The 22,500-nt window shown below is 30.4% G+C and overlaps 1 protein-coding gene and 1 pseudogene across 1 annotated transcript; one reads left to right on the top strand and one right to left on the bottom strand.

Annotated features, from left to right (window-relative positions):
- Nucleotides 1–1,471: 1,471 nt before the first annotated feature.
- LOC129323127 (urea-proton symporter DUR3-like) lies at nt 1,472–4,895 on the bottom strand (annotated as a pseudogene).
- Nucleotides 4,896–18,681: 13,786 nt separating this feature from the next.
- On the top strand, nt 18,682–22,321 carry LOC129322753 (ubiquinol oxidase 2, mitochondrial-like). Its single transcript, XM_054969119.1, has 4 exons — nt 18,682–19,281; nt 19,382–19,510; nt 21,202–21,690; nt 22,007–22,321. The coding sequence occupies exons 1-4, from the start codon at nt 18,898–18,900 to the stop codon at nt 22,064–22,066; spliced, it is 1,062 nt and encodes a 353-aa protein (XP_054825094.1). The 5' UTR covers nt 18,682–18,897; the 3' UTR covers nt 22,067–22,321.
- Nucleotides 22,322–22,500: the final 179 nt, after the last annotated feature.

The raw sequence follows: 22,500 nt of genomic DNA, 5'->3' as shown, positions 1-22,500 counted from the left end.
CAGCTAGATCCAGTGTTAGGGTCCCAAAAAATTAGTGCCTGGATTCAAAAATATGTTCATGTCGAGTTAGACAAATTCATATGTAATTAAACAGTTCTTCGTGATAATGCTTCTTATATTGTCTATGGCATTTCTGAATTAATAGATGATGTCTTGAATATTTCGTCAATATTTGAAATATATTTAAAACTAAATTAATTTTATATTTTATATTTTAATTATTTAATCATATATTTTCAATAATTATTTATTAATAAATATAAATTTTTATGAGTTTGCAATTTAAATTTACATCAACGTCATGAGTTTATTTAAATAAGAAGTTTGACGAACATTGTCCACGGGTGAAGTCTATGCAAAGAAATGAACTTTTTACGCCGCAGGCCTAACCAAGATTAATAAACAAAATAATTATTTTTTCTATTTTTAAACAAGTCGAGAATAATAAACAGTAGTTTCACGTGGAGTTTGTGCTTGTCCGTTGTCTAAATTATTGTTATTCTTTGTGCTTTTTTTGTTTTCCAGTTTTCGCTTACTTTCTTACCTCACATTCTATTGTTCCTTATATTGGAGCGTCAGAGAAATATCTAACCAGTCTTTAATGTTTCCAACAGTTTAGGCAGTTCATTGTATCCCTTGTATAAAATTTATTCTAAAAACACAGTTTATTAAAATTATAAAGTGTCTAGTTAGAATATCAAATTATGTTTCATTTTCATCCATGTAATTTTTATAACTTTCTAGTAACTTGAACAATCGTGCTAAAGTTCATTAAATTAATAAGAGCATAATTAGAATATTATGATGTTTTTGAACAAAAAACTTAAAACAATTAAATGACTTTTCTCAATTTAGGTGAAAAATACATGAAACACCTTTACTAGAGAATGAACGGAATAATTATCAATGGTGATGTGATATAAAATTAATTAGATTTATAATTTTGGTTTTACTAAAAATGATATCTTGGATTTAGATTAGGATTTTGTTTGAATAAATTTAATTTTTATATTATTGTAAAATGTCCGTATTTTAATTAGTAATGATAAGGTCCTTGTACTCGTCCTTCTTGATTTATACTTTCTCATGAGTGTCGGGAATGATATGATTCTTGTAGCTTTTTTTATCCTAAAGTCCAATTATGTTTTTTAGTTAAGACAAAAAAAAAAAAACAAAGATTTTATTTCCAAGTAATTGGAGGCATTTTATTCATACATGAGGTTGGTTTAGCATTTATTCTTTAATTTTCACAATATTTGATACTCATCTTTCCTTTTAAAGAGGTTATTTATTGATTACACATGAAAAATTATATAAATCCATATAACTTTTGCATTCAGATTCTAAAATTTTAATAATAGCCGTCTCCAACGTATGCACCTGTATTGATATTAAAAATTTAATAGAAGTGAAGATAGATATCATATACTTTGAACGTTTGTAGCATAGGGCAAGCAAAGACCAAATAGAATGAGGCAAGCAATCAATTAAAGGTGTTCACTTTGCAACGTCTAGTTCCAATTTACTTCATGATTTTGTCTTACATTTCCATTATTCTTGCAGCTACATCTTTCAGAGGTTCTATTTGTCCCAGAGAATTTCAAGCAGGAAGAGAACAAGCTTGTTGCGCTGAGGCCTCTGCTTTCTTGGCTTTCTCCTTCTCAAGCAAGTAAAGTCTCTCTGCTTCTGGGATTGCCTGTATGATTGTCTGCAGCTTCAAATTCACTCCTCCATTTTCTCCATGATTCTGTCATTTGTAAACATTCCCAGAATCACAGTGTGGATGGTTTCCCAACTCTCGATCAGTGGCAAAGCTATTATCACTGCAGAACCAATGGTTCCCCAACCTATAGAAATCACAGCCCAGAAATAGAAGTACCCCTCACTAAACTGCCCTGTTCAAATAAACAAATCACACCAACAGTTTCAGTGAAATATGCTTTCAATATGTTTAATATATCCTTATGATTAGAATAAGAACTTACCTGCTGGGGGGAGAGGATAGGCCATATTATAGCTATCAAAACAGTGAAGCCTATGCCCCACTTCACTACCATCCATGCTTTGGCCATTAACAGCTTCTCTTCTCTGAACTCTTCTGCAGGAAGATCAGTTTTTTCCTTCTCAACATTGTAATTTGTCTAGTGGTAGTCCAGTCATAGTTCTGAGGCCATAACATGCTGCTGATTGCATGAATTGCTCCTCCAGTTAGGATTGAGACTAGGTTTCCAGCTAGCATAGGCGCATTTCTACCGGTTTTATCGAGGTTTACTGAGCCATACTCAATCTTTGTAACAGACAACCATGTGATGATTCCTAGGACACAAACAACAATTGTTCCAAGGATGGCCCCAATTGCATTTGCTCTTCTCCATAGAAGCATAAAAGCAATGGGAAGAACTGCTGAACCAATCAGAACTCCCATGGCAAGGTACATCCAACCCAGAGAAACACCAGCTTTGTTTAGTATAACTGCTAACAATCCCATGAAACACCCAAAACCCAGGACTACCCCTCTTGACACTTTTAAGATTTTCTTTCCACTTGCATTGGGATTTATGTAAGCACGGTAGATATCATATGTGCATAGAGAGGACACTGCAATTAGTTCTGATGAGCCAGCTGAAGTCACTGCCCTGATCAATATACCAAATCATCAAAACTTGAATAATGATGCTTGACAGTTGATGGCTTCTAATTGTATAACCATTTGCCAATCTTCATCATTAGACATGTCCCTTAAGTTGGTTTCTAGCTACGTTTTGAAGAAACAGATTGTAACTTACATAAAAAGCATTGTAAGAAGAAGAATAGATCCTCCTTTTCCCATTAAAGCCACTGCAGTAGCAGGGGGAACTAGTCCATGACCAGCCTCGCTTTTGTTTATCGGCAAATCAAGGGCTAGGGCTCCCAGACCCAATGAAGTGGCCAAAGAAAATGGCACAGCAAACCAGACCAACCCTCCCAACAAATAGCCCTTGTGAGTTGATGAAGGTCTTGCAGCAATGGCACTCACCCAATATCCCTAAACATTCCCAGTTGAACATTCAGTAACAATATCAATTTAAACTTAGTTCATAGATCCAGTATAATGCAAGTTATATTGGAGACTTCCATACAATTAAATGAACAAACATCTTTTTGGTCATGCTTACATTATCCACAAAGACAGTGCCAAAGTTGCCAACAATATTTATAATCCCAAAAACCAAACCACCTGAACTCAGCATTGTCAAATAAGATCCTTTGTAATTCCCTTGAACAGGACCACATGATTGGCCATGGTGTGACATGGGCTCCTGACATGTTCTTGATCTGCTTGCAACCTCTAGCAAACGGTTGTAGATGACACTGGGGCTGCCAAGGTCATTGCTTGCCGTATAGACAAGGTACACAAAATATGACCAAAACAATATGAACTGAAAGTTAAACAAATTACCCAGTTAATTATTGATAATTCTTAATGATAAAAACACATATTTTGTTGAAAGGGGTGAAAAAAATCTTCAAATGAACAACCTATGACAGAATGTATATAGCTTGCCAAGAACGTGGCTTTGAGGCCTCCAGCTAGAGTATAGACAATTACTCCAAGTGGTATTAGGAAGCTAGCAGCATAAATGTTAACACCAGTCAAAGCATTTACAACAGCAGAGCCGCCGAGAAGTAACATGGCTGTTACAATTATGTTTGTCAAGAAGCAAAAAATGAGGAATACAATGTGTGCAGCTGTTCCCCATCTGAAACAAAGAAGATGTTGTCATTAAAGTGACAAGAAATCTTGTCAATCAATCCATACCCAATTGGCTTACCGAGCTTTGACAATTTCACAAACAGTATGAGCATGAGGAGCTTTTCTCTTAATCTCTATGGCCATGATTCCAAACAACAGCACCTGTTCATTGTAATTTCAGCCTCATTTTCACAGTCTGATGTCATTAAAGATTACAAGTTATGTTTGATGAAGATAAACTTTCATGCCTGGATTGTAGCTCCACTAGCATACCAGAAAGGTCCACTAATTCCATACTCCCAAGCAAACGTTTGAACTTTGCAGGATTGTCGCGGCCCATGTCCACTACACAAAACCATAGTGATTAAAAGAAATAGAAAACTAGCAATTTCACACGATGAAGTACCAATACTTTAAAACTATAGTAGTATTATCATACCCGACATCTAAACATGAAGCAACACTTCAAATTAATTTCAAATAGTTGTATTGTCTCTCTTGTGTAGCATTTTATAGCTGTATTAGTGATTCTTAGTTATTGAATAGTGCAGTATCAGTATGAGGCTTTGAGTGAATATATTACCTGAGACACAATTACACTGGCAATCAGTCCAGTTTAACACTTCTTCCTGCAGTATTGAACCATTCAGAAGTATGGCGGGACCCAACATATCGCTTCTCTAGCCATACCTGATTCATAAGCTCGTTAAAAAAATCAATAACTTGATTCTGATGCCATGAAAGTCAAGAGCTTTCGTACTGACAAGCAAACATGGAGTCGAAAGGAAGAGCTTGAGTTCATAATCTGACAGCTACATGACAGAACAGAAGAACAGAGGAATTAAAGAAAGGAACGAGCTTGCAAGGGTTATTACTGACCAAGAAAGAGGTGAAGAAGATAGCGAAGAAAGCACCAAACCAAAGAATGACAGAGTATCCAACTCCCTGATTAAGCACAGGTTTGCCTTCAAAGAAACTGCTCTGCCTCACACAGTCCCCTCCGTTTTCAGAAACATGATAATAATTTGCAGAGAATTCAAAAGGTGGACACTGTGATTGAGAAGCCATGAGGGAAGAAGGTCCTGCTTTGCTAGAGAATTGCAACTGAATCTTCCCTAGCCTCCGTTTCTTGGGGATTAGTGGAAATTTAAAGGCCTTGCAACCAATTGTCAGTCATTTTGCACAAAAGACGAAGTATTAAATAATTTTTAAATGACCTTTATTTACATTTTTACATAACTTCTTTTATTAAATTCATGTTTTTAAATAATTTTAATGATTTAACAACTTTTTTTTTTTTTATTTCCTATGAGATAGCTAGAAGAAGATTCTTGTAACTAAGATCAGAGGCACAATAATGGGTTTGATAAGTCAAAGTAAGAAAGGTATCTCTTGAAACCAGAGGAATCTTTGATTTGGATTCAAAGTTCAATCAATCATGGAAGTATTTGGAGCCGCAAGTGTTGAATTTTGGAAATAGATGTTTGACGTCATGGGACAGAAGCCAATATAAAATTGCCCATTCATTGGTTGCCTGAGTTGCCAAAGCATTGCGTTCGACTGTTTGTTTTTTTTTTTTTTTTAATAAGATCACAATTTTTTATTGGTCAATTTCTTTTTCGCGAATGATTGGTCTAAATTTACCGCTCGTTTAAGCTGAAAAAGCTATCACACAGAATCTCCAGCTAAGACGGAATGGAAATTTTTTTTAAGGATAAATCCACGTGACCACGTCCAATGGAACGATTAATACTCAGATCATTGCTATTATCCATATGTTCATTATCGCAGTAAACTGAAGGGCAATGGTAAGTGATGTCTGCTGACTATCGATTGGCTTAAACTGAATGTAGATAAAGCTTTTGCTGCAAATCAAATTTTGCTGACTGTGGTGGCTTGATTCGTGACCATAATGGTGTATTTAAAGCTGGGTTTATGCACAAGATGTACGACACAGATCCCCTAAGTGCCGAACTGTGTGCTTGTTTATGTGGCCTAAAAATGGCATGAACTCATCATTGAGACTAATTCTTCTAAGGCTAACGAAGCTATTATCAGAGATGTAATAGATACCCATTAAGATCATGAAGTTATCTCTAAGATCAAGTTCTTACAGGCTTATGATTGGGTGGCTACTATTCAGAAGACCTGGCGTGATGAGAATGAGATTTCTGATTCTCTAGCCAAGCAGGTGCTTCCGTGTGTTGTTAGATTTCAATTTCATCCCCTATACTCTCACCCTCTCGAGTTAATTCCAGTTTTGCAGCAGGACATTAAATCTGCTTTGTAGGGTTTTTTTTTTTGTTTAGATTTTATCATTCCCTGATATGAAAAAAACAGAATCTCCAGCAAGTGATGCAAGATCTCATTTATTATATGATTAATCTATTAATAAGGCTATACAAGATATCCAGCTAAATGTAATAGAATATCATAAATTTATTGGTGAGAAAACCTCATAAATTTTAAGTTAGGTAGGTATGTATATTTATCCAATCAGGTGCACCCTCTCAGTCTCTCACTGTTGTTAAAATAAGGTTGATTTGAAAATTTTTAATTTGTTTTTAAATAAATGGTTTCATTTTATTTTATCTCTTATATTAATTTTTTTTCTTTTCTCACTGTACTTCTATTTATTAAAACTTTTATATCTCCAGTCCTTAAATTTTTTTACTAATAAATGTTTAAGTAAGTGGGTCTTGAAGTTTGTCAAGATGAGAGTATATTTTTAAGTACAAAAGACACTTATAAAAGTATTTATAGATAACTCATCAACAAAGTCCTTGCATTAATAACACATTACAAAACTAATTAATAAATGGTAATGATATTTTTAAAAAGGTATCACACATTCTCTACATATTAATTACATATTACTAATTTATTTTGATAAGTTATTTGAAATAGTTTATAGATAGAATCTTTTTTCAACAAAAACCTTCATGACTAGCTTGACATTCTTCAAAAAACTTAAATACTAAACTTAGCTAAAATGTTGTTTTCATTTTAAATAAACCGGCCGTTGATTTGATTACTAATGTTGGTAAACGCTTTTGAAGGGGAGTTCTGAATTTAGAGGATATTTTTTTATATAAATTTAGAGGATATTTTCCATAGTCATGGTCCTCCCACATGGACTGGTCGCAGCACATCAATTGTCATTTTGGGCTGAATCATTTTTTAATGCTTTCGTTTTGTAAATAAAGTTTTTCGCGACGATCTGTTGCAGAATTCTACCCGCCTACACACACACACACACACTAATTTACTAATGGGAAGGTTATTAAAGTGTCTACAATAAAAGTTCATGAAATTTAAAGTTATTATGAAAATAGAAAGAAGAGAGACAGTAGGAGAAGAGAATAGCAAGATAAAAAGAATTGAGAGGGAATAAGTGAATATATTTTATTTACTTAATACCCAATATTTTATATATGACTTCTATTTATAGGCCTTTAATCATTAAAGTCTAACTTTGATATTACAAATCAATAAAGAAGGATATCATAGTATAGTATGTGACCTTTTGCATCATTCTTCATTTCTCATAATCTTCTAATGAATGGCTTAGAAAGAATTTATCAAAGTCAATATCTTACAGCCTCTAAAAGTTATATATTATGCTATGACCTCCTTTGTTATTCATTTGTAATATTAAAGTTAAACTTTAATAGTTAAAGGCTTATAAATAGAGGTCAAATACAAAGTATTGGGTACCCAAGTGAATAAAATATACTCCCTTGTTTTTTCTTTCAATTATTCTTGTTTTGTTATTTTCTTTTCTACTCTCTTTCTCCTTATTTTCATAACAAAAATCAACATTGCAGACTCCTTTTAAAAAAAAAAAAAACCTTCTAATCCAATCTTTTCACATAGAAAAGGGAAACACATAACATATGTCAATGCTGGCTTTAAACCCATAGCTCTTTCAAGAGAAAGAGGTGATGCTACCATTGAGAAAACTAGCCATTGACAAACTTAAAGTCCCAAAAAATAAGTAAGTTTCTATGAAAAATTTGAACCAAGTTTCATACAAGAAAACTTATGAGTTAAATATTCTCACCCTCTTTTTATTTTGTCTTATTTATACAGACCTTATCTTTATTTTGAAAACACATGACTTAGCCCGATCCGTTAAGTCCATCAATAATAATCCATGATTTCTTGCCGATTAGCTTGTGTAATGTGGTACATAATGTTATTACAAAGGTCATTGCTAATAGAATTAAAAATATAATGCCCTGTATTATTGCTCATAATCAATATAGCTTTGTGCCTGGAAAGGAGAGCTCAGATAATATCATAGTTGTATAGGAGGTGATTCATTCTATGCTTACTATGAGGGGGGAAAGGATTCATGGCCATTAAAATTGATCTCAAAAAGGCATATGATCATGTTCGATGGACTTTTATGCAGGATTGTCTTGAGGAAATGAGGTTTCCAAGTGAAATGGTGAGCATTATTCTGAGCTGCCTCAAATCTTCCAAGATGAAAATTCTTTAGGAAGGGTACAAAGATGGAGGAATTCTTGCCTACTCGTGGACTAGAATAAGGCGACCTAATTTCTCTTCATATTTTTCTAATTTGTATTGAGAAACTTGCATAGCTTACAACATGCTTATCTGTTGAATAGGCAAGCTATGGTTAGATGGAAGTTTGAGAAGAACGGCTCCTTCTCCATTAAGTCTGCTTATGTTTTATGTCATAAAGATGATACACCTCCTTCAACTTTAAGTAAACAACTATAAAAGGTTAAGGTTCTCTAAAGGTGTAAGACTTTTCTATGGCTTGCTACGCAAGAGCAATTACTTACCAACAATTTGTGAAGGAGTTGAGATATGTGTAATAACTTGAACTATTTAGGATGTGGGTATGAAAACGAAGATGTAATCCATATTCTTCAAAACTACCCCGATTTCCAAAGAGACCTAGATTCATGCTGTTTCGCTAGAATTTCTAGAGCAGTTTTTCAAGCTCCACGCTAAGGCATGGTTTAAATGGAACCTGAGTGTGAACATTGGGAGAAATGTAGATGACTAGGCCGCACGATTTTTGGTTATTTGTTGGCTTATGTGGAGAAGGCATAATGAATTTATTTTTCATAATAAGCATACATATAGTGTAAATCTGGCAGCGTATGCTAATAGTATTTTCATTTGTATGAAAGCTGGGCATTTAAAATTTGGTACGTCTAACTTGAATTAACAAGGGCTGATACAAAGGCTGGTTAAGATGATCAGTGCCCCTTCTACTGTTAATATATATGCAGATGGGGCTTACTTACTTTCATACGAGGTTAAGGAATCCTTAAAGATTGGAATGACAAGCTGAAGGGTGAATTCATGCTTAGGCTAACAAAAGGTGATGATTTTTTAGCTGAGCTTTGGGCATGCATCATGGGATTGAAATGCACTTGGGATAAGGGCTTTCAAGGAGTAGTTCTACACAATGATTGCCAAAGGGTAGTTGACATTCTCCGTAGTAGGAATATTGATCCTCATGAGCACAGGCATTAGACGTTGCTCCTTGCTTTCACTATCTTCAACTTGAAGATCTCCAATGTGTCATGTTGTTAGAGCCTCCTTAGGTGGTTGTTTGTTCTGTTTTTTTTTCTTCCTTACAAAAAAATTATTTACTAATTTACCCCTTACACTAATAAATCCTAAATTATATTATTTTAGAAATTACATAATTTCAGTGTCAAAATATATTTATAAATTTTAAATTTAAATTACTTATGCAATTTCTCAAACTTATATCATTTTATGTTATGTGATAAACAAAAATGTGTGTTTAAAATATGTTTTTATCAATTTTAAAAACATAAATAAATAAGTTTCAATGAATTTGATAAAAATTAAAATTTTATAATATGATAAAACATAATAAATTTTCTAATATAATAGAACTTTCAAAATTTATTCATTATATTTTTCTATTTGTATATAAAAAAATATTTTTTTGGCAAATATAGATTTATAGATAATTCATATGTTAAAGTGGGGTATTTTGTCAAATTAAAAATTTAAAAGACAAACTTAATGGTTGGATGAATGAAAATATAATCTTAAATATATAGTAGAGGTTTATGTAATATATATTTTAATTTTAAGGGAGGTTTATATGAGTTTTTAAAAGGTAAAAAACTTATATACTTGACTTTAAATATTTAATGTGTTCGTTTTTAATTAAATCATCACATGTAGATCTTTTTCTAATTATTTATTTTGTAATAATTTTTTTATTAATTTTATTAATATATTAAGCTTCACTTATCATGATTTGGTTTGTTATAAATATATAAAGTTAAGTACATAAATCTTATTTTTTAAAAAAATAGGGGGAAGATTTGTGTAATTAAGGCATAATAAAAGAGCAATCAATGTATTTTACTCAAAACTTATTTACAAATAATTATCATGAATTTATGAAAATATACTCAAATCTCATAGGATTTGGTTGTAATTAGTTTTCCATATAAAATGAGACAAATGCTTTTAGACTCTCATTCCTTTGAATGGTGTTAAGCAACTAGTAATAGTCGTTGATCAATCACTTGCTAGAATTAACCAATCCAAAATAGTTTTAAAAATTTATTTTTATTAAAATATTAATGTTTGAATGTTTACCAGTCAAACATCACATATTAACAAATAAATATTTGAGATTTATAAGTAAAGCTTCTTACATTTATAAATCAACATTTTGCAATATTAATACTTTAATATTTATAAATTAAAATTCACTAATTTACAAGTTAGATTTATAAATTAAGGTGTTTCATTTGTAAATCTATGAAACTTAACTTGAAAATTTATAAAATTGACTCGTGAATATTAACCTATTAATAGTATTGTAAATGTAAAAAGTTTGAGCAATAAATCTTAAAGTTTTTTTTATGTTTGACTTATAAATATTAAAATATGAATAATATAAATTTTTTTTTAAAAAATCATTTTTGATTGGTCAACACCAGCAAGTGACTAGTGAATGATGGGAGGTGGTTGGTCAAATCTAGTCAATGCCAATCAAAGGGGCTAGGGTAGGAGTCCAATGACATTTATATTATTTTTTATATGATAAATTAGTCATAACCAAATCTCACAAAACCCAAATGTGTTTTCATAAATTAGGGACATTTATTGTTTTCGGTAAAATGGTGACACTTATTTTATTTGTAAATAAATTTTTTACAAGGGATATATTTGTAATTTTTGCCAAGTTTTTTATACCAATTATCAAGCTACCCTCACTAAGTGTATGGTTAAAATGAAGAGGAAGAATTTAAAAAGGGATCTCTACCTACATTTTCAAGCATTTAATAAGAGAAGCAAATTGCAAGAGCGTAGAAATTAGAAAGGGGTGTTAAACAAAGACTCTGCCAAAGTGGGACATTCATTCTGTTTCATTTTCATTTATTTATTATTTATTACCTAATTATAAACTAATTAATTACTGGCCAATGATAATAAATTTGTAAAATAGTTTTATTTATTTTAATGTTACTGGATAAATTCTTCTTAAATTAAACTTATCCTTTACATTGATAATTAAAATTGTTATATTTAACTTATGATAAATTGAGAAATAATTATTTTAACAAATTCGATTTGTAATCATAAAAACTGATTACTGTATTAGTATCACATTGATTTACTATACTCTATTTTCTTTTTCCATTCCATAATTATTCTCACCCAACAAAACATGAATTTATAACCAAATTTTTGAAGGTGGTCTTTTCCCCCTAAATGTCCTTTTAGATTATGTATAGATTTGGTCTTGGTAAATAGTAAAATTTACATTTCATCCCAAAAAAAAAAAAATTGTTTTTGACAACCGCTTGTGAAAAACGTGACTCCCGTGGATTTCTCTTTCTTGTGATCCGCGTCGTCCTTATAATCACTACCGTTTTCATCCAACTGAAAGAAGAATTCTATTTCAAGTTTTGCAGGGAATATGACGTTTGTTTGCCGTTTATTGTTGACCTTGTAATATTGTTCAAGTGCACTTGAATACAATATAAAAATGACGTGAGAAAAATATAATTATTTGTTTTTTAAAAATAATAGAAAGTAAAATAACTATGGTATATTAATAACAAAAAAGCATATTCTTATCATTAAAAAATATAAAGTATTTTTAACTAAATTTTACCTTAATAAAATAATTATTTGTTTTTAAAATAATTATATCTTTTTATATTTATCCTTATTTAATAAGGTGCTTTACCCTAAAATAAATACTAAATTATTTATTTTATAGAGATACTTTTAAAAAAAATGATTACACCTTAAAAGATTAAAAATATCTTATATTTATAAATATTTAATCTATTAAAAATACTTTATATTTTAAAATGAAAAGAGTAACATTTTTTAACCGAAAGATGCTTGATTTAATTAATTGAGAAAACTGAATCAACTATCATGAATCTTAAGTTCATATCTTGGATTATACAATCGTGTTAAAAAAATATATCAAGGCATCCCCAAACTATCCATGAGATAATAACAATCATATATACATAGCAAGGGTTTAAATTAGTTCAAATAGAAGGTGATAATACTCTGAAGTTCTATAAAATACCAAGCCATGAAATCAAGAAAATGACAACAATTTTAGCATCTACCAGATTTTTTGTGTGCTTTTTATATTTTCATTATATTGGGTATTGATATATGAGAGAATGATAACAAAGTCCAATAGAATTAATTAATTTAATTTAAATTTTAACTAATTTCAAAATATCAATATAATCCCATGCATTTTTTTGATAAATATGATTTATAAAGAAATTGACTTAAATTCTCTTAAATTAAATATATGATTAAAATTTATATAATAAGTTGCAAATTCATCGATTCAAAATTATAAAATTGAAAGTTAAACTTGCCTTGAGGCAACTTTTAAATCCTTGGAATTCTTAAAATATTGATTTCTTTATTTTTCAACTTTAAATATTAACATATGTGTTTCCTCTTAAAATTTTAAAAATAAATTTTAAATTCATCAATTTAAAATTATAAAATTGAGAGCTAAATTTATAAATTATACTTCTTGTTAAATTAAAAAAATAAATTATAAATTTATTACAATTTTATTATAAAATTAAAATATAAAGTTGTAAATCTTGCATCTATCAGTGACTATTTTGTTTTGAAAAGATGATTACTTTTTTTATCCGTGATAAAATAGAATAAAAAACTATAAATTGTTTTGTAAATCAACTTTCCTTTAGTAAATTATTACTTTTCTTTTAATAAATGACTACTTTTTTAAAAGAAATAACTAAAATGGAATAATAAGTTATTCGTTGTGTTGAGTAATATTTTTTATTAATAAATTCCAACAATTAAAAATCATTATCACTTTCTTTCAAAAAATGACTAGAACGAAATATCAAATTACAAGTTGTTCAGTTGAAAAAATTTGCACACAAAAAAACTTGTAATTAGCTATTCCGTTTTCATAGGAAAAGTAGTCATTTTTTAAAAGAAAGTAGTATTTAATTTACTAGGATAAATGATTTTCTTTACAGGAAAACATGTCATTTCACAAAAAAAAAAATGACAGACAAAAATAAATATTAATTTCAAGTTCCTAATTGTCATTTATAAATTTTGAAGAAATTTTTTTTTTGTCATTTTTCCTATTTGCCCCCTCTAGTCTCATTTTAAAAAAAAAAAAAATACGGGACACCCTGCCTCTTGTCTTAACTTCTGAATCAAATTTTGAGTGTCTAGTTTTTAATATTTTGTAATTTTTTATCAAAATAAATTCAAGTTTTAATAATAGTTTGTAAAATATTAAATCCTACTCTCATAGATTATAATATAAGACATTGGTAACTATTTTATAATTCTAACAAAATTAGTAAACCATTAATTTTTTAAGAAATTTCACATATTTTCAATTAAAATTCTAATGAATTACTTTTTAAAAATAAATGAAATAATAATAAAATTAAAAAGAAATTATAAAAATTACATAATGTAACACACCAAATTTTTTTTTAAATAATTTAACTCAACCATAGTTGGATTACAGCCACCCAACACATTCTTATATTAATAATTTTAATATAAAATATTTTATAATTGGCTTCAACTCACACACTATAACATTTCAGATAAATTTTTACCTCCCACTTGCCATTAGGCTAAATCACATTTGTCCATCCTTATACTCTCAACAAGTAAACTAAATCACATTTGTCCATCCTTATACTCCCAACAAGTAAAATAAGTAATTTAGTCATTTTTCAACATAAACCAGTTATTTGGTCTTATAATCATGCCATTTTAACCAATCCAAAGTAAATCAAATATTAAAATTACAATAATCCAAATTGTATCAAAAATAAAAATAGTTTGAAAGGCATGATTACATTTATATATTCATATAATTGACAATAAACAAAAAGTCTTAATATTAGCAATATATCACATTATAAATCATAAATTAAATACCCAAAAGAGACAGTGGATCTATACCACTAAGCCTTTAGGACTTCTCCCCGTGTCACTCGTGGCTCTTCTCCTGAAAATTGTTAACCACATAATGAGACTCAAAAGTCCCAGTAACCAAAGCCAATTTATGATAGTGTATACAAACAGTTAAGTGTGTGCTTACTAAGTGAAAATTAAAAATAATATAATTCCAACAAATATAAGAAATATTACAATACACACAAACAACCATCCTTATATCCCTCCATTAACCTCGAGCCATAGCCCTCACTCGGTGCTAAATTACCCGGCCAAAGGTAGATTAGCTCAAGCCCTTACAAGCCACCTATTGAACTCCAATAGGGGCGTACCACGTGGCACATAAATACAACAATAATAGTAAGTCTCCCAACACCTCCCACAATAATCAAATAAATTCATAATAATATTGCACAATTATATAATATTACAAAATTTATAATTTTCTCAATAATCACCCAATTAACATGAAGTAACACAAATCACAAATTAAAAGCATGGTTACCTCGTGGCTTTTTCAATAAATTATTCCTTACAATTTCTCTCCCACCACTATCTTCACCAATAATACAATCTACAAATAACATATTATTTATAAATATTAGTTTCAATTTTTTTTGAAACTAATAAAATAATTCTAATAATAGAATTAAAAATATAACATAATTCCTAATCTCAATCTTAATACAAATCTAGAGTCAATACTATTAAGTAAAATTTTTAACTCCTCTTTTAATTATCAATAAATATTAATAATCTAAAAATCAACTTCTAAACTAATTTTTATTATCAAAATTTTCTTTTTATTTCATAAATTCGTACCTAAAATATTCAAAAATTAAAAATTAAGTCTCTAACTTAGAATCATAATCCTATAGCCATAATAATTCATTTCTCATCCCAATAATCATCTAAACCTCAATAAATCAACATATATTTTCAGATCTAGTCTAGAATTTGATCCATAAGCCACAAATTCAAAGATCACCAATAAATTTATACTCTAGAATATTTATTATACTACTAACAACTTCAAAAACCATATTTATTTAACATAAATTCATCCCTCTTCTAGATCTTAAATTTTCTACCACTATAAAATCAGAAACCAAGGAAGAAGGATGACTAAAAAAAAATTTTAAAACACTTACTTAGTCTTAAAAAGCTTAAAATCACATCCTAAATATCTTATTAAAAACTCTTACCTTAAAACCCAGCATCGGCGAACTTGCACACCGTCGCCCCCTCTGTTCGCGCACGAAGAGAAATGAAAAAGGGAGAAATGAGGAAACGAAGAAGGAGGGATGGGTTTTTAAAAAAATACTGTGGGTCCCACATTTTTTTTATTTACTCTTTCTTCTCTCTTCTTCTTCTTCTTTTTTTAATTATATAAACATAATCATTATCGGAAGAGCAGTGAAAGTTCACTTCTTCTTCCCTTTTTTTTTCCATACCTTTTCTCTTTCTTTCTTTTTAAAATAATAATAATAATTTAATAATATTTATTTATTATTTAATTAATTAATAATTAATTTTTTTTAATTTTTTTTAGAATTATATCATAAATTAGATTTAATAATCATTTTCTACTAATTTGCTTACCTCTAAATATTTTTTTAAATTTCTATTAACTCAAATTAACTATTAAAATTTAAATTGGGATGTTACACATAATGTTTTGTATTGTGATCTGAGAGAATATTTTAAAGAGTAATATTCTCTTTGGCCAAAAAGAAAGAAAATAAATGAGGGAGAATTTCATCTAGAAACTACATATGTGACATATTTATGAATAAGGTCCAACGCAATCTAAAATTCTACTACAAGATCTTGAGTTTGAAGTGAAATATAATTCTAAAGCAAAGTCATCCAGATATGCTTATTTTAGCATATTGTAATTAACCTTTGGATCACTCTTTTAAGAGGACTTATTGATTTCATAATTTTTTTTATCAATTCCCCTACATTACTTGTTGATTTTGTGCCAGGCATATGAGATGAACAAGTCTTTTCAAGAATTAATAATTATGTTAACTACAATATATTGGACATAACAAGTAACACAGCAGTATTAACAATTAATGCAATTGAGTTCACAAGTTATAATAATAACTTATAATAAATTTAACTCATTACACCGATTTGATTTAACACGTAAAGTTAGCACCAACATGCTATAAGAGGGATACTTTGGTTACTTTATTTCAATCTGAACTCAACCTCTTGTGGTGTAATTTCATGTTATATTTCATGACACATAAATATATCATCTTGAATGAGATTCTTGCAAGCAAAAAAAAAAAAAAGGGAGAATTTCATTCAAGGACCAAAGATGTGATTTTATTTTAAATAAATCCCAAACAATTTTGAAATTACATTGCAATATTAAAAGATTAAATTTAAATTATGTTTTATAGGGAAATAACTAAAATGCTGTCCAATTAATTTTTTGCAACGAGTAAAATTTCAAACAAATAAAATTACTAAAGTAACAAATAAAGTTATAATTTTAACAAGTCTGCATTATGTTGTTACATAATAGCATTGAATATGCCAAATGTATACTGTAACAAGTTTATTTATTGAGTTAACAAATAACATTACTAAAATAGTAGGTTACTTTATATTGTAATAAGTTAATAAGATTGAATATGCAATATGTGTTGTTGTCAAGTTCTTTTATTAAATTTACAAGTAATATTATTAAAATAATAAGTTAAGTTAAGGTTTTAATAAATCTGCTTTAGATTGTTATGAAATAATATTGAATATACATAATGTATATTTTAACAAGTTCATTTATATTTTGGCCACAGAAAAAGTTCATTTATGAGTTAACAAATAACGTTATTAAAATAATAGGTGAAGTTATATAAAAATTAATTAAATGGCATTTTAGTTTTTTTATTATAAAAATATAATTTGAAATTTTAAAAAAATATCTTATATTTTTAAGTGGAAGTAGTTGTGATTGATTTGAAAGAAAATCATGGATCTGGTCTTATAATGAAATTCTCTAAACAAAGAATGCTCGGCCAATTCCGCCATCCTGTCAGTGGTTGTTTTTGTCTGTTTTTTTTTTTGGGGGGGGGGGGGGTGGTTCACTGGAGGCAATTCCATTATTTTCTGTACTTACCAAAAATATAAAAATAAAGTATGTTTTTAATTTTTTAATTTTATATAAAATTTTATTTTAATTTCTTAATTATAAATCAATATATTTTTAATTTTTAATTCTAATATCATTAATTTCATTATAAAAAAATTAACATTAAAATTTTAAATATTAACAAAAATGTTTAAATATTGATTTAGTAAGTTTAAATTTTTTAAAATAACAATCGTCGTCGGTAGAAAAAATAATAATTTAAAACAAATGGTGTTAGAGTTAAATGATTAAAAATATACTTTATAAAATTAAGTAATTAAAATAAAATTTTATAATAAAATTAAAGAACTAACATATACTTTATCTACACTATAACAAGTTAATGACACACTTTTATTTAAAAAAAACTTAACTTGATAAAATAATTTTAAAAGTTATAATAATAATTTTTCTAAATGAACGTTGAATAACTTTTAACGTGATATATAGTAATCTTTTTCTTGATCATCGATGACACTATGAATATAAAATTATATACGTTGTATCGTTATCATCTTCCAATTACCAAAAAAATAGTGTTTATTAAATTCATATTACGTAACAAGTGTTGATTAAATTAAATTATTAAATTCATTATTATTATAAGGGGAAACCGGAATATTCGGCCTCGTCCACACAAACTGCCTGGGCTGTGTCTCGCCGCGCATTTGCTGGCTTGCGTCGACCACACGAAAACCTAACCTTCTTGTCTTGGTCCCCAAGAAATGCCAACTTTATTTGACCAAAGTTGTTAATTATTAATTAATATTTGTAATTTAACACACTAAGTACTTCCGATTTGTTGTAATGTACTCCTTCGTTAAAAGACCCAAGGTTTTTTATTCTCTTTAATTCATTAATTAATCATCTTTAAAACAACACAATTTTTTTACCTTTATATGTCTTACTTAAAGTTGAAAACAAATGATTGAGTAGTTTATTTATTAAAATATATTTTTTAATTTCATTAATTATACATTAAAAAAATTTAAAATACCTTACTTAAAAATATGTCTTATTATTTTTTTTATTGGAGGGATTAGATGTGGAGTAGTACAACCGCCAGCCAGGAGATGGAATGATGTACTGCCAAAATGATTAAAAAAAAATTTACCAAAAAAATAATAATTGAATTCACCCTGGTCGCGGTCTTCAATTACAAAATCGTCAAACCTGTCGTCGTTATTTTGACCTGGGCTGCGAAAATTATCCCCAAATATGAGGACCAAATTTAATTAATCACGAAGGCGGGTCTAGAAATATCGGGACGAAATATCAAGGATCTTACCTGGGAGCCACGTTTCTAAGGTTCTAAACCTCTCGTAAACCCCAAGCCCTCCAATTAGCATTTAATTACTTCGAAACCGACTCTCTCTATGTTGTATAAAAGCCAACTACAAATTCTTCCCCCTCACAACTGTGACCAAACAGCAAATACTTTTCCTCCTACTTTCTTCTATTTCCTTGGAAAACAAACGCTCTTTACAGGTCCTTACATATCCCACATTCTTGGGTTCCTCTGAAAATGATGAGCCATGGTGTTGTTACCCGCAGAGCCGCCGTAGCAGTGGGATCGCGTTTCTTCTCAGCCGCTGGTTCAACCACTCGTGCTGTGGCCAGTGAGCCGGTGTTCTCTAATGTAGCCAACGGCTTTGGTAATCAGGTTGGGGCAAGCCGATCGAATCTGGGTTACTGGCTAAGGGTTCCGTTAATCCACGGTGGAAGTGTGCGGAATTCGAGCACTTTGTCGGTGGAAGAGAAGGCGAAGCAGGATCCGTTGGCCACTGCTTCAAGCGATAGCAGTGTGGGTGGGAACAAAGGCGAGAAGGGGGTGGTGAGTTATTGGGGCGTTGAAAGCTCGAAAATCACGAAACCGGACGGTACGGAATGGAAGTGGAATTGTTTTAGGGTATGCATTTCATTTCTCTGATTTCTCTTTGCACGCTTTTGTTATTGATCGATTTGGATGGGATTATTGATAATTTGTGCGTGATGTTTTTGATATGAAGCCATGGGAGACGTACAAGGCTGACTTATCGATTGATCTGAAGAAGCACCATGCGCCGGTGACATTTATGGACAAGATGGCTTATTGGACCGTCAAGGCTCTCAGATGGCCCACGGACATATTCTTCCAGGTATGCACAGTATTTCTTCTGCAATCATCCAAATTCCAAGTTAGACCGTTTCTCTCCGTAGTCCTGCTTCTATTCATACACAACATGGCTTATAAAAGGTCAGTATCTGCAAAATTTTCTTGATTTTTGTTTTTTTAGTTCCCCTAGAATGGTGATCTTGCGTATTCGGTTCAGTTTGTCAGTTTGAAACAGAATGTATATAATTTGATTCCAGAACGACCTAATGTAGCTTATGACGTATGGAGGTATTAGATGACTGAAAAATTCTATTCAGTTATCCACTATAATCGGACTGAAGTCTGAATCGATCGAGATTGAAGACCGTTTTTTCCTTAAAAAAATCTTGTAAAATTTTTATTGGAGATTGAAGGTTTCTCGACCTAAATTATAAACCGTGAAAATAAATATTTTTAACAATAAAATTGAAATAAAAAATACCTAGGATTGGCTTTCAAGTTTCAATCTAGTCCAAGCTCAGAAAAGTTAAGATTCATATTTAAAAAGTAAAGTTTATAAAATGATTATTAATATGTTTATATATGTATAACTTACGTGTTATGCACTCCCTCCGATTTTAATTTTATTTATAAAGCACATTTTAAAAAAATATATTTGATTTTATTTATAAATTACGGTGTTATTTTTTAAATAATATTTAAAAAATATTTTTAAAATTACTCTTCATAAGAAAAAAAATAATATAATATTATTTTTTATATTTTTTATATAGGAGTATATTTAAAATTTTATATATTTTTATTTTTTTTATTTTTTCGCATTGCAATTGATGAAATTGATAGAAATAATTTATAAAAAAAATCAAATGAGTAGCATTTAATCGGTTGGTGTTTGTATTGTATGTTTAGAATTGATATTTGAAAAACATAACTTTAAATTTTTACACTTTAATCATATTTTTTTATAGGTTCTTATACTTTTTTTTTTCAGTGTTTAAGGTCTTTATATTTTTATTTTTCAGTATTTAGGCAACACTGAAAAATAAAAATGTAGGGATCTATAAAACTGAAAAAAAATATAAAGGTTCAAAATTATGTTTTTTCTTGGCATTTTAATTAGGTCAGTTGATTCTTGAATCTGATAAAGTGATGGCTTACCATTCTCTCGGATGTATGTGATTATGCTTTATTGTCGGTTGCAAAAAACGTTGCACATCAGGCCCAATAATTTTTGTATCGAGTCTTGACTCTTAAAGAGGTATTATCTGTCGGCCCAAATATATTGATCGAGAAGGGAATGACTAAACAGTTTATTTAAAAAAAAGGAAAAAAGAAGGAATAAATAGACTTCTTGACCTTCCTTTTATTTCTTTTATGCGGACACCCGAAAAAACAAATTGCAGAGTTGGTGCAGGGAACTCATTTGTCTCTGTCAACTTTTCTAACAACTATGACACGAGTAGGAACACCTGTAATCCAGTATTCAATGGTTAAAGTATCATTTATGTTCCTTCTTATTAGATTTTATAGTGGGTTCTCTTAGCAATATATCTGACATTGGAAGAAAACTATCGGATCATATCATTTTCTCCTGTTAAAATTTCTATACTAAGCTTAAAGATTCTGACCTCAAGCTATACAGTTCTTTAGCATATTGTATAAAATTCGGAAACTCTATTTATATACGTTCTGTATCCTCACGTTGCCTTAATGCTGTGTGGACAAATCTAACAGACACGGTATGGATGCCGAGCAATGATGCTGGAGACAGTGGCAGCTGTACCGGGCATGGTAGGAGGGATGCTCCTGCACTGCAAGTCGCTGAGACGGTTCGAGCACAGTGGGGGCTGGATCAAGGCACTGTTAGAAGAGGCAGAGAACGAGCGTATGCACTTAATGACGTTCATGGAGGTGTCAAAGCCCAGGTGGTATGAACGAGCCCTGGTCATAACCGTCCAAGGTGTGTTCTTCAACGCTTACTTCTTGGGCTATCTGTTGTCCCCTAAATTCGCACACCGCATGGTGGGGTACCTGGAGGAGGAGGCTATTCACTCCTACACCGAGTTCCTCAAGGAATTGGACAAGGGCAATATAGAGAATGTCCCAGCCCCGGCCATTGCCATCGACTATTGGCAGCTTCCGCCTGACGCCACTCTGAGAGATGTCGTCATGGTCGTCAGAGCCGATGAAGCCCACCACCGGGATGTCAACCACTTTGCTTCGGTACGTTTTTCCTCTCTCTGAATATTTAAATTGCTGGATTGGTATAGTCAGATACCTTTCTGGATCTAAGATATGGAAATTTACAATGGGCCAAGCACTTGAGGAACTGGCCCAGTTGTCGAGCGATGTGTGCTATTTTATAGTATTTACAGGTTTTAATATTCGGCTGGTCAGCTTTGTTTTATCCTTGAAGTGATGTTTGACTGGAGAGCTGGTTCGGATATTGTGGGGGCCAAATTACCAAAATAATAAATTGCTTTGGTTAATGTATTATGGGATTATAGTACTGACGTTGTTTGTGGATGATGAATTGCAGGACATACATTGTCAAGGGCGAGAGCTGCGGGAAGCTCCGGCTCCTATTGGTTATCACTAGAACCTGAGCATGGAAAAGCTGGTCATTATTTGTTTTTGGGTCTGAATAAAATACTCTTTGCACGTGACATTTGTTTGTAGTGTCATTATGTAGAGTGGGAAGGATGATGTAAATATGGAGCATGCGCTATGTCAACAATCCTTGGACTTGAAGGATGTAAAGATATCTTTTGCCAACATTTCTACGCAAATCCTTTAAGCTAGTTCATACTTGCAACACTTCCAAGAAGTCAACGACGCAATATATCCTCTCTCAGTGGCTCTTCCATATCCTCTTTTTAAGTAATGGATCAATTACATAAATATCAGGTAGATATGCATAAAAATGTATGATCATTAGCTACACATTGAGGATGAGTATGAAGCTGCCATAAACAGGGAAGACATGGTCAAACATGCGGAGCGTGATTCTATCAACGATTCATCATCAATAAT

Source organism: Prosopis cineraria, unplaced genomic scaffold, assembly GCF_029017545.1.
Source record: "Prosopis cineraria cultivar Desert tree isolate PC_DT_omini unplaced genomic scaffold, ASM2901754v1 PC10, whole genome shotgun sequence".
Taxonomy (NCBI): domain Eukaryota; kingdom Viridiplantae; phylum Streptophyta; class Magnoliopsida; order Fabales; family Fabaceae; genus Prosopis; species Prosopis cineraria.
The sequence above is the reverse complement of the archived record's forward strand: the minus strand, read 5'-3'. Positions and strand labels throughout refer to the sequence as shown.